Source organism: Athene noctua, chromosome 13 (assembly GCF_965140245.1).
Source record: "Athene noctua chromosome 13, bAthNoc1.hap1.1, whole genome shotgun sequence".
NCBI lineage: Eukaryota > Metazoa > Chordata > Aves > Strigiformes > Strigidae > Athene > Athene noctua.
This window is the reverse complement of record NC_134049.1, coordinates 5,767,126-5,781,487: the sequence shown is the minus strand read 5'-3', so window position 1 is coordinate 5,781,487 and position 14,362 is coordinate 5,767,126. Positions and strand designations below refer to the sequence as shown.

The 14,362-nt window shown below is 37.8% G+C and overlaps 1 protein-coding gene across 7 annotated transcripts in view; it reads right to left on the bottom strand.

The window, feature by feature from the left end:
- ADAMTSL3 (ADAMTS like 3) overlaps window positions 1-14,362 on the bottom strand; it is a 189,421-nt gene that overhangs the window by 78,865 nt on the left and 96,194 nt on the right. For 6 of the 7 annotated variants that reach the window (XM_074917213.1, XM_074917215.1, XM_074917218.1 and 3 more), the window contains exon 6: window positions 12,877-13,113. In XM_074917213.1, coding sequence (XP_074773314.1) covers window positions 12,877-13,113 — 237 coding nt within the window. Of the gene's footprint in view, window positions 1-12,876; window positions 13,114-14,362 lie in introns of those variants that run through there. The other variant, XM_074917219.1, reaches the window with a different exon arrangement.

The window sequence follows — 14,362 nt, the reverse complement described above, 5'->3', positions numbered from 1 at the left end:
TCACTTACATCAATGTCAATCACATATACACTTCTAACCAGGTTTTAAAAAACTTGGATGATTCAGTTCTCTTCTGAATATGAGACCCAACCTATAAAACTTTCCAAGGATTATTACCAAAACCCCCCAAACTTAAACACTGTCAAAATTTCCAAAAGTCAAGTTTCTGAAAAGCCATCAACCGAAAACTCTCCAAACTCTATCAAAAACATTTTTTTCAGGTTTTGCTTTTTCTTCGTATCAGCTGTCCTCCAAGAAGCGAGAATAGGAAGACAAAGAATAGACAACATTGACTAAAAGCACCTCCTGCTGAAAGGGAGATAAATACTTGGTCTCATCTATCTTACGCTTCACCATTTCATAGAATAAATTTTCAGGGAGTAACAAATGCTGAGCAACGTGGTAAAAAGCTAATCTGCAGCTTCAAGTTTTCTCAAGTCAGCCTACATGCCTCTTATATCCACACATCCCCGAGAAGTGCACCTAATTCATCACGGACATAGAATTTAACCAAACTCCAAACTGACAAACTGATAGAAAGCACTCTGGAAATTCACAGTTAAAAGCAGTGCTAGAATTCTGAAATTGGCCAGCACACTCCTCTTCCTATATAAAAATGCTTGGAAGGGGCAGCCTTAGCTGCCAAGATCCACTGCATCTGTGCTATGCCAAAACTGACACACGATCGCCTTGGAGAGGTGAGGATTGAAGCCACACGTAAGAGGCAGGGTTGGATCCTCCAGTCAGAGTTAACACACACACCCAGACACACACACCCTGCACAAATCACGCACACCCACTGCCCAACAGAGAGAAATGTAATATCAAAGTTTCATGCATCTATAGAAGAGACAGCAAACCAGCCCCCCCCTCCCGCCGCTCCTGTCCTTTCCCTTATTTTCCCAATTCCCTACAGCCTGCATTCTCTTAGGAGAAGGGCATCATGGAGGACAGTTTATATATTTATATTAAATACTTCAGTTGAGACACATTCTGCACTGAACAGCATCTCCTGACTAAAGGGTTCAGATTTACCATAGAATTCTACATTAGCAGCAGGAAATTATTTTGTTCCTGCATCTAAATGAGACCTTCATCCTATGTAGCCCAGCAAAGAATTAATTTGGAAAAAAAAAAGCAGCAGCTTAACTGCAATGATTTAATGATAGTGTTAAGTGTTAAGAAAAACTTAGTTGTAAAAATGAATAAAATAACACACTTGTGTGTGAAATCAAACCATCTCAGAACAGGTGCTTATTTACTATACTGATGCTATACAGGAATATTATATTATAATTTAGGATTGGATTAAAGATGGTTTTACTTGAAGATATTTTTAATGTTAGATCTGGGTTCAGCACCGATATCCAGAAAGATGTAAACAAATGACTCTAAACAAGCTTATCTTCCCACTTCCTCACCAGTTAGCATTGAGAAATGAATGAAAACACCATTTCAGAAACAGGAACTGACTGACCACTGTGTGAATCAGAAAGCAGATAAAATTTCAAGGGCTATATACAGTGCTTGACACACTGGCCTTGGACTTAATCACTCTCAATTCCCAGCTCCACAACAGAATTTCTGTTTGACTTTTGAAAACTTCCTGTGCTTTACGATTCCAGTCTGTGAAAGGCATGGAACTGTAATTCCCCACCTCACACAGGGATGTGGCAACAATCGATCTCCTAAAGATTCTGAAATATTCAGATGGTGCAATGATAGGGATCACGTCAGTTAGTTGAGAGTCTGTATTTCTCTTGGTAGACTTTTACAGTATTTATTGCTCTCCACTGCTTCTCCTGCTCTTATTCACATAAAGATACTACTAGCACATGGAGAGGAATTTTAAACTACTGCAAGCGTAATCTCTCCCCAGATCTCACAAATACATTTCCATTTCATAGTGTAATCTCATTTTCTATATATTAAGAATCTCTTTATTCACTCATCAATTCTCAAAGGAAAATTAAGCTGCACATCGTGATACCCTATGTGAAGAATTTCTATTTTTATTAGTTTAAGCTGTTGTATAGACGTAGGCTACAGATCCTGAAAACCTTTGTCAGGAAGAGTGCATTGAGCAAGCAGAGTACTTGCAAAACCAGCTCATTAAAGCCCAGCAGGATAATAATAAATGCTATTCCACAGAGACACCTTGAAAACAAACTCGCATTGCATATAACAAAAATTATACAACTGACAACACAAGATAGTATTGCATTCAACATGGAATGTAAGAAAAAAAAGATAATCAGCACAGCAGCATACATTAGAGGACAGTTTCATGCATTATCATTGCTTATTTTTTAATAATACACAAATGCCACAGAAATAAAACAGGAGTGCTAGCTGTGAGGGACTTGGATGTGGGAAAAGCTTTACAGCTCTCCTGCCAGCAAGATGGTATGTTCAGGTAGATGCATTCACCCTCTGTGGACTTCCTTCTGAGATTCTATCAACTGTTAAGAATAGGAGTATCAAATAATGATATCCGGGAACACAATTTAGAAAGTAACTCAAATTAGTGTTACAATTTAGGCCTGAAATGAGCACAGAATTTCAGATTTCGTTTAATATGAAGCACCCAAAAATTCTGCAGATTTTACGTGACAAGTCTCAAATTTAGAGATAATTCAAGAAGTGTTGCTACCCCGGGGATCTTAATGAGTGAACACTAGGGTGGGGTGATCAACACTAGGGTGCAGTGTATTTCAAACTTGGGTGGCTAGAGTTAGCCTTTTTTACCTGTTTGTAAAACCTTACAGGAAGCAGTATTCCCGAGACAAGCCGGACAGCCATGGATCTCACCAAAATAACAAGAAGTTGCAAGGTATAGCTTTGGAAATCTGGCCTCAAACACATATGGTATTCTGACACCAAACCTTCTGAATTTAAGGTATTCATATTTTAGCCAATAACTATTACAAAAACACAGTGTTTGATTAAACATTTCAAAGAGAGGACATGTGTATTTGCAAGCAAAGCTGCAATAAGGACAAGGAAATGATATATGGCAACAGCCTTCCTCAGCTCACACACCATCTCAGAAACCAAAAAGGGCTGATGATTTTCACGATTAAGCTGTTTGTTAGGGTTAATTTACCCCACACTGCTGACTCTTTACAGAGCAAAGGTATCAGCTATAAATATTACAGGCAGATTGGGAAAATATCTCCAGGCTTTTAGGGCACAGTCAGAAATAATTATATTAGGTGATTTTAACATAGACTGTGGAAATGAAATGATACAAACTGTGTAATAGAAAGATTGGGATCCTGTCAATTTAAGAATCTGCAATCATAAATACCATAATTCAAAAATAAGACACAAGTATTGTAACGACTAGGTTGTGAGCGAGCTCCTCAGACAGCAGGAAGAATATTGACCAATACGTAACAAAATGAACAATAAGTAGAAATGTAATATAAGAAGGGTTCAGAGGAAACGGGTACTTTGTGCGGTTAATAAATTGTCCATAATGGGGTATCAATGAATTTGGATATGGTGGGATTATTTTCAGCAACACATGTCTCTGATTCATTACTATTTTCGGACAGAAACTGAATGTTTTATTTGTCTGTATTCTTCCAAACAAAAAACCCCAGAAATATGAAAAAGAATAATACTGTTTTGTCACAAGCAGCTAGCACAGCAAGCATCTGATTAAGCACTGAACAGAAATGCTCATCTGCTTCGACAAACTTCTAAACTACATGTCAGTATGCTAGCGCTATTGTGAAAGCCAGTACTGAGGGTGCTAAATATTTTGTAGCATGCTCAGAATAGTTCATGTAAGTTCAAAGAGCCAAAGGAAGAGTAAAAGGTCAGGGTATAAAATATAGTAATACAGATGGAAGAGAAAAATGAAATTGCTGTTGATATGTCAGAGGTGACTATGGAACGTTACAAATATTTTTTCAAATATGAATCCAAAAAAATCAGTCAGAAGCTCCCACAGCTGTTTCATCAGCTCTTATTCACTCAGGAGGGTTTCAGCTAAGAAATTATACTTAAAGAAATTAATATAGCATGCTAATTGCAGTTTGCGAAGGTCAAAGTATAGTCTGTTAAATTCAAGGATCTTCCACCTTCCTTTCTTAAGGAGATGTTTATTATTAACTATGATAGAAAATGGACAGACAGGACTGCAAGGTGAGGGCTTTCTAACTAAGATTCCAATATGACAAAAAAAGCACTGTACTGAAAAACCCAGCAAATCCCAAACCCCCTTCAGAGTCTTCTCTTCATAAACATAACTACAAACATGGAGTAGAATTGCCAACGCAGAGCCCAATGCCCGATCAGGTTTTGAAATGTCAACTTTTGCTTGTTAGAGCATTGCTTTAGACCTCCTTAACTGTGTTATTCCCTCGACTGACCGCTCACTTCCAGCTGCAGGCGCTCTTTTTCAAAATATGAACACCACCCTTTTTTGTAGAACACATTACACAGAGGTGAGCTGTCAATTATAAAAATGTTCTATGTCAACTATAAAAAAACTGCTTCTAGGATGCTAATGAGTCAAGATTATATACTTCAAATAAAGAACCTTAAGATATATCTATATCCTACAAAAGAATACTTACCTGAAACATGAGTAAAACAGAGATCTGTGCATAACAAGAACCATTTAAGTGGTGTCATTATTACTATCAAAGACATGAAATTATATAGAGCAACATATATAATATAGACAATACTACTCTTTAGAAAGGGGCTCCCCCCTTCCTATGGTCCTCTGGAGCCAGAGATCCAGGTACAGCCAGAAAAAACAAACAAAACGAGCTCTCCTAATAGAAGTGGCCAAAAAAGAATAAATCACTTCTGTTTTTATTTGTGACAGATACATAAATTCCGTGAAACATTAAGACTGAAGTTGCACTAGTGCCATTCTTTCTTTACCTACTGTGTCTTAGACTAAGCTCTTTCTCAGACAGACCATTGAAATATTCAGCAATGTTTACGTTAAATACTATAACATTTTCTACTTTGACTAATAAATTTTTGATTGATAGAGACTCTCATTTATCAGTGATTCCATTAGAATGATAAATTATGTTTTGCAGTGCTTTATGTTTACTCAAGGAACTGGCAGCTCAGTGTCAAGGGAGCCATGCCCTTTACTCATGTGATTTGGTTTAATAAAATAAAAATAGAAAAATCAACTCAACAACATGTCAATATAACATAATTATCATCCTTCTAGAGTTGCTGGGCAAACCCCACAATGCTTTGGGAAATCCAGATAAAAGCTATTCTGAATACATTCACATTTGTGTGATTTCATTGGCCTGGTTATTTCAAAGGATGCACAACCATGTGCAGTCATGAAACAGACTGCTAGTGGGATTTTAACACAAACATACAGATGACTCAGTCGAAGTAGAAAACCCAGCAAATAATTTAAGGAGAAATGTCCAATGTGATTAAATGTAAATTAAATACTGTATTTCGGCTGAGCAAGGAACTGTACTGCAGAATGCACCAATGGAAATGAGAATTGTACTTCTTCACAAGGACGTGATAGAGTTATTATTCAGGAGATCCTTTTCCTCAAGGGCTGAACAGTGTGTAATTATCCCAGTACATGTTGCTCAGTAGATGTTTTAAAATTAGCTAGCAACAGGTCTGTTATAGCAACATATAGCTAAGCAAATCCTGTATTGGTTGGACCACTGATCTGCTGAAGGGTGGCAAAGACTTTGTGGACTAGGTGCAACTGGGTTTTCACTACCTACGAAATTTGTCAAGATGTGAAAAATCTAGAATGAAAGTAGACTGTGAGACCAAACAGATCCAATGAAGGGATGTGACTGCTCTGCCACCAGGTGAGTAGTACTTGGGTTATTATAACCAAACTCTTTATTTCAGCCTTACAAGAGACCAGAACTAAGATAAAGATGGAACACAAACATCCACATACTTTTAAAGGTTATCAGCATTGCACAAAATACAAGACAACCTCAAAATTATTTCTGGAAAAAATATCTTCTCCAGGTCTTGCGACTTAACTAAGAAAGGACACATGTTTTATCTCAACTTTTTCTTAGCAAAAGAAGGAAACAGTGAAAAATCCTTGCACGCTCAAAAAGATAAATCTATATTGCTGTTTATTAGAATCACTCTTAGTGGGGAAAATTAAAATCCTCAGGGTCTTGGTCAGAGAAGAAGGATTTCTGTTTCCACAAACACACCACAAAAATACAAAACCCAGAGAAATTAAGGGTGTATTTTGCTGCCCAGTCACATGTGCTATCACAGTACACAGATCTTACTGCATCAATGTCAGCTATTTGCTGCATTTTCTCCTGCTCTACTTGTCCTAGCACAGAATCACAATAGAAGCAGATGTTAGGATTGTCTGCATCCACACAACAAACGATTTTAAATATGGCTATGAGAATTCATGGTAATAAAAACATGAGTATAAAACCCATTATGTGAAAATCCTGCTCTTAGTCGATATTTTCCATGTATCTTTGCCCTACTGTAAAACTCTGCTGTCATTCAAAGCCCATCTTTCATCTGCTTGGCAATCTCTGCTTACATCCTTTGCTTTGTGATAACTTCATCTCGCACTTTATTTCTACAGAGATATAATACAGCCCTGGAGAAAATATAAAGAAAAAACTCCCACTGTCTCTTTCCCATGCTCATCATCTACAAGTAATTGATTCTGGCAAGCGAGATACCAGAATATCCCTTCAATTAAGAAAGTAATTTCTTTTTTGTTGTTGTTTTTTAAGTTACTTTTAGAAGTAGTGTGGAATATAAGTTTTCAAGCACCACTTTTAAACTCTGGTTTATCCTCATTGAAGATTTAACTTGGTCTGAGACATGACTTTGTCCTCACATGGTCCTGTCTCATAACTCTTCAGTTATGTCTAATCTCAGCCTAACAAAGGCCTGATTGTGGCACAGGTTCTTACATCTCTGCAAGTGCAGGTCAGTACAGACAAGCTGATGCAGGCTTCAGTATATGTTAATAAACAGAATACAGCCCCTTCAGGACCTTGAGTACGTCCTCTGATTAACAGTGAATGTCCCAGCCCATCACTTCACAGCAAATGAAGCAGCAATCCCAGTTGCCAAACTGAACGGGTATTAGTGACAGTGGGAGTAAGAAAATTTCCTCTGTGTAAGGATTTTCCGTTCGTAGATGAGAAAGCAAGGAGCAAACGCAAAGTGTGTCAAAACGCAAATCTCAGAACAGAGGCATAAAATATGTCAGAATGATGGGCATGAGGAAACACACCACGATGTTCAAATTCCCCAGCCATCCATACAGATGAAAAGAATGTAAAGCCATAAAAAAACCCAGAAGATAAAAAAAATACAGTGCATAAAATTCATTGCATGCTAAAGGGCTCCTAAAAAGACTTCCCACATATTTCTGAAAATATTTTATATCTGAAGGCAAGAGGCTAAAGAATGTTCTGCAATTCTGTAAATCCACTTCCATCAAATAAAACAACGTGTTTCCAAAACATTTAACTCTTAGTACAGGATCTGTCACATGCTAGAGCAGCTAAGAGATTATAGGACCACCCAGTAGGGGAGCAAGTACCCTTTCCCACACAGTCTCCATTTTAAAATTACACATACACACAATCAGAGGATAGAACACAAACTCCCTCTGGGTTTCTTGTTTGTGAGAAGGCTTTCAAAAAAAGAAATCAATATAGGGAATTAGATAACTTTGCTGCTTTTCTGGCTGAGTCCAGCCAAGTCTGACTTGCTATACGAAGGTGAAGTTAGCACTGGGGGATTTGAAGGTTACTAAGGCTCTAGGTTCAAGACGACACACCAGTTGTTTTTCTACTGTCACTGCTCACACGCTTTAGGAACTTGCTAGGCTGGGAAGTAAAACTGCATTTGCATGAAGCTCACTAAAACAAAACTTGACAGAGAGAATCACTTAGGAAAAAAGAAATACAGATAAGAAACTGTAGATCAGAAGAAAGCCACTACTTATCTGACAAGAAAAGATAAACTTAAGACAGTAAGAAATCCCCATAGGGACTATTTCTCCATAAGAAACAGTAGGAGGGAGAATAAGACAAGATCTGAAGAGACACATCAGATTCTAGCAGCAGTGGGCCGATGCAAAATAAAAGTGATTCCAAAAGACCTTTTCAGTGTCTGAGAGTATCCTATTATTACCTGCAGTAAAAGCATGCCTCTGAGTCGCCAACAGCATCAGCACAAGGGAACCCCTATACCAAGGTGGATTGTGACATTGGTAGTGGTGCAAGTGCAGCCCTTGGAGGGTGACTATGTGAGCTGCTGGCTCGGGCAGTGCCAAGAGCCTCCATCAGGCAAGGAAACCAACTCCCCGAGGCTACAGAGGGAGATTCTTACAGGCTACGTAGGGCATGGTAACCCATGCTTCAGCATGGCCCCATCCTTCAGTGGGACTTCTGGAGAGCCACCAACATTTCCCAGCTGAATTGCAGCTGGAGCTCGCCACTCTCTGCATTTTTATGACATATGTCACAGGTATGTGTAGTCATATGAAGATTTTGATACACAGCTCTGAGAGCCAGAAGGTTTTCTTGGATCTACATGAGTAACTCCCTTAGACTCTGTGGATAATTCCAGCCTGCCAACGCTGGTGCCCACAGTAATATGTGGGCAGGGTACAGGTACAGAGTACACAGTGATTCCTCCATGCTCCAAGACGTACTTTACTCCATGTGTTTGCTAATTAATGGTACCCAGGAAAGAATGCCATGTTCTGCAGGCTGACTTAACTCAAGAGCTATCTCAGAAACAATTCTTCCCATAAGTTACTTGAGGTTTGAAGACTGAGAAGGAGGAAAAGGCAATGTGGACATTTTTTTCTTGTTTTTAAATGTTAAAAAAAGATTGTAAGTGTTCATTTTGAAAAGAAAAAGGTGCTTTTTTAAACTGCTATTCAAGAGTTAACTACTCTAATGTGTGAGAAACACAATTTTATGTCTGCAGTAACACTGGATGGAATGGAAACATTCCTTTCTGAGTGTCTGAACACCAAAACTCTCATGCATCTTGGGCAGCCCGTTAAAACATTTTCAGGCAAAGAAATGTACCTACCGAAATCAAAAGGGAAACTACACAAAATGCTTTAAATTAGCACCTTGAGAAAGCAACTCAAGAATAAAAGGAGTCGAGATTCAGAAGGCATTAATAATCTGCTGTGAGTTTAAGTTTTAAGGATGAGCAAAGCTCATATTAAAAAGTGTGATAGTCTTCCAAAACCTTACAAAAATTGCTTTCAATGAAAACTCCAACAGATATTTACATCAAGTGTAAGAGTGCCTTGGTGGCAAGTGAGGGAAATACCTACTTGCCATACCATGGCACGTGACAGAAAAGAACTATCATGGCAGAAATTGATGGCACTGCACTTGACATATGGGACGTGTTCTGAGGTCAGCTAAATTTATGCCATATGCTACAAAGTATAGTGTAGTGTCTGCCTTTTTTGGAACACAAACAACTTGCTGACACTAAATGGAAAGTTCACTGCAGGATTTACATCATCTTTGACCTAATTTTGACAGCCTAGGACAGAACTACTCAGGCTGCTCCTTAGGACTCCAGATTTTTTGGGTGATGCGTGTATTTATTGTTCAAACGCATTAATCCGTATTAGGAAAATTATCACTGTAACCATTTCAGGTACTGACACGAGTAACATCCCATTCTGCATTCTGGTAGAAAAAAGCAGGTCTGCATGAATTAAAAACAAAAACCAAGGAGAAGCAGGGCCCCAAAGCAGGCGGAGTAACTGGGTAAACGTTGCCCACACATGTGTCTGACATGCAGATGTTTTTAAATGTCTCCACCCACATACAGATGGGCACAGCAGGAATATATTATATGAAAAAATGTGTTGGGAGTTGTGCAGAGACTAGAAAAATATCAGAAGTTAAGTGTGAAAATCCTCCCGGCAGTGAAGTTTTGACCTGTCCCCATTTAACACACCAGCCCCAGATATTTGCTTTGGTAACAGAAGCACAGCAGTAGCAGACTAAAAACATGATCAAATGGTTTGGCTGAGGGAAGCCTCAAGCAACCCCAAAATATCTTATTAACTTTCCCAATAAACTTTTCCCTGCTCCACTGCCTTTACATTTTACTTCCCCTGAAGCCTCAAACCTTCTATCCAGAGAGCAGTTTTGTCATTTCACAGTTTTCTTTGACAGAGCATTATTTAGTTTGATTCTGCTTGTTAAGGGAAGTGTAAAGAATCTGAATTGAAGCTGGACAAGAGGAACTCACTGTCCTTGTAAATTCATATGCTGCCAAGGAGAGAGTCTGAACAAGAATCCAAGAGGCAGAATAGTGATGCAGCTCTACCTTACCAAGAATAAGAAAACAGATGAAAGTGAAATCATGTTGTGGGGGGAGGAGGGGAAGCTGAAATCTTATAAAACCTGCCAACTTTGAGACAATAAATGAACAAAACCAGCACCAGTTGGAAAGGGACTCAGGCAAGCCAGTCTCCTTATACTAACTCTTTGGTGCTCGCAGGCATAAAAGCAAAGATATCCACATCAGCAGTATGACATGTTTACTTAGATGAGTTAACTGTAAAAACACTTGCCAAGTTATTTGCAGGCTGTGCCAAGTATATGTCAGAACCCAACAGACTGATCTTATAGCAACAATTGTGGAGAATCACAATTTTGCTGTCTCTCTCTTAGCAGCAGTTGACTAAATAACCATATTTTTCCAGGAAAGATTAGATGTCAATTTGTTTTCTTTTCCTGCTTGAACAGGAGTAGCAACAAAGCTCAGTGTAGGTTTCTGAGGAAGTCCCCAACCTCCCACAGACCCTTTCACAAGTAACCAACCTTCCTATTCTGCCCCCAAAACAATCCACAAAGAGAAAAAGGTTATTTAAATGACCAGAGACTTATTTTTACCTCAGTAAAATTAACCAACACTAAATTATCAATCATAGACTTTAAAAAGAATAAATTTTCCCTTTGTGCAAAAATGCCTCAGCAATACCCAGTGACTTACTGGAAATAAAGTGAAAGCATCTAACAGGTTATAAGGTTCAGTTATAAATTCACGAAACTGCATAAGTCACAGCACAAGGCACATCCTAAACATGGTGAATGTTTGTTTTTTTTTTTTTCCCCCCTAAATTTACTCTCTTGCATTAGAAAATATTTTTGTGGAATTGGAAGAACTTATGAAACAATAAAAATTGAAGAGATGGAGAAAAGCAATCGATTCTCATTAACAGTGTAAAAATGTTCCAGTGTCTGCTTCTGGAATGATTAATTTCATCTGCCACTACCTGGTTTACTTTTAAAATGGATTATTTACATTTCCAAGCATTTGATGTCAGATATATACATGAATACTGCAAAATACTAACAAGAAACACTGAAGGGAGACTTATTAAAAATAGCTTTCAATTGTTCTTCAGAAAATTGGAATTACTCTAGACAAAGAGAATTTGATGCTATGTATATTTCATACATATGTACATATGTATATTTTATGCTATATATATGATGGTAGATGTTTGAGGTCACTGTGGGAAACCCCACAGCTCTGAGCAAGAGTCTGAAAAACCCAGAGCTCTGTGACATTCAGCATGACACTTCTGTGCTGCAATGGACACAAACAGCAAAGGCTGCTGTAGATGTACCACCTACAAAAGGCTGTGACACCCCCCAGAGTGAAAGCTTGTATAAGAAGAGGAGACATCACTAAGAATGTTGCAAAAGAAATGTATTATTTGGCAAGTGCTGCCAGAGTGTATAGAGGTATATCCTATTTTAAATGTGCAGGGTAATGAACGCTGTTGGACACCACTGTGAAGTACTATTGACAAATGCGGTCTCTTGAAGAGGAAAACTGTAAGGAATTCTTCTTCTATTTCAGAGGCAGCAGATGCATTGTGTGTTGGCATGACTGGTATTGGAACTGCAGTATACATAGAAGTCACATAAAACTCACAGCAACATCCAGATCATATAATAACGTTGCTGTAATCCATGCACCAGCCTTCTGCCAAATATGTCAAATTTTCCCCTATAATGAAGCTATTTTGCTCACTGGGCCATATCCTGCATTTTTGAGTCACGCACATTTTAGGCATTTAACAGAGCAACAACCATTTGCAGAGAAAGAAAACTAATTGCAATAACATATATCCCTTCTATATAAAATTATTCTGTTCATAAAACTTAAGACTGCAATATTTCTTTGCTAATAAGACATGGGCAAAGCTGGCAAACCCCAAATATTATAACTCTTGTTTTTACACCAACTGTGTAAAGTTTATAGCATAGCTCTAATAAATAATGTAATGATAACAACTATATCTAGAAATGTAGATTCCCAGTACAAAGATACTAACAATCAATTCATTCATTCAATCACAACATATACTCGTTCACACGTACAACAAGATGGATGTACACACTCGCACTTGCCATTCTGGGCTGGATCCCATAAAACTTCAGATTTTCTCCTTAATAGCGTTCATGAGATATTAGACTCAGAGAAGGAGTAAAATGAAATGGAAGGCTACGTAATTCATCACACCCTGACAGGCATACTAAAGGTTAGAAAGCTATAACTAGTATAACTAGTTTCATTAATTTCGTATGTATAAATAGAAGAGTGATGGTTACTGACTTCTTATTTATAAAAATATCAAGGGCTAAGGCAGGCAAGAACTTCTGTGTGCAGTCAGGAACTTCTGTGAAAAAGGTAAGTTATCTACAATCCATTTGGCAGGACCTGTAGACACATTAAAAATAAACTGATACATGAAGACAAAAAAATAACCAAAAAGTGCTCGCTTAATGTGCAAAGCCTCTGGCAACAAAGGTCACAATTAGATTTACACCATAAGCATACCTGGCATATTCCACTGATGCACATATCCAAGGATTCAATATTGCAACGAGTACCATCTAGTACTTTTGGGGCAAGCTCCACAATCAAGTTCTTTCCGAGAGCCTGACATTTCAGGGCACACGGTGCAGTAGGATCATTATACACAGGGACCCACTCATAAAAATGTCCCTGGTATTTGACGTCATTGTAGGCTGAACACTGTTGCGCTCTAAAGTCACCAACATCTGAAGGGCAGTCCTAAAAACAAACCAAAGATTTTTTTTAAGAAAGGAATATTTTGCATTTGCAATGAAGTTATCTGACAAATTACACAGAATAATTAGGGGAGGCTTGGTTCAAGAACTGATCTGCTGTGACAAATGTGCCATACTGCAAAGTTTTACTGCGTGTATTAAAATAATTTAGGTTTCTTAATGCATTGCTTGCAGTGCAAATAACAGACTAGTACACATATTCCAGTCGTATCAACATTACTGATTTGACAGAATAATTAAAAATGCAACTTCTTACGACACTATGTAGTACATTTAAAGTCTGGTTCTGTAATAAGAATTAGCTTCTTAAAAAATCTATATATTTTAAGTGACAATAATGAGATGTCTGACATTTAATATTTCGCTTTTCAACAGCTTTTTCCACTGAAGGATTTATTAATTGTTCAGTATTGCTCAGAAAGGGAACAAGAGCATTGGGAAGAAACACCAGAACTTTCAACACCTAGTCCTTTAGTCTAATTACAAAACACCTTCACCTCATAGAAGCCGTAAGGCTTACTTTGTTGAAATAACATACTAAAAATTGGTAACTATTGATTATATAGTTCCAGTTCTAATGAGACACTTCCGTACCTCCTCCCATAAAGAGCCTCAGCATATACAGCTGAAAGACCAAATATGAGAACTGTTTGAAATAAAATATTTTTTCTACATAAAGCATTACACCCAAACAATGATGTTAATATTAAACTATGGTGACAGGAATGGAGATGAATACAGATTTATTCAAAAATAACTTTAGTAAAGTACTGACAAAGGAGTTAGTGTGTCAAACAATTTCTCACTAAAGACTTCATTTGAAAGTATGTCCAGTGTCAAACAGTCCATATGCCAGACTGAAAGGATATTCTTCCAAGAATTCCAACTGCACATATAAGCCAGATGTGAGGCTGATTTTAACAAAGTTTTGTTTTCATTGGATATAAGACTGAAAGATTGTGATGTGTCAGCTGAACTCGTGGAACTTAGTAATAAGTATTAGTTAACAATACTAATTTTGAACACAGCTTCAACCTTATCAGTGAACTGAACCATCCCTGAAAAAAAGCTAACGAAATAGTAAATGCATTACACAGTACTGGAGATTAAAACATACATTAGAAAGATTTTAATTCCAGTTTGATGCCCTCAGCAATGTTGTTCTGACACCATTTTGCTCATATGAATCCGGATAAGTTGGCATTGCATTAGTTTAATACTTTGTCAATGCC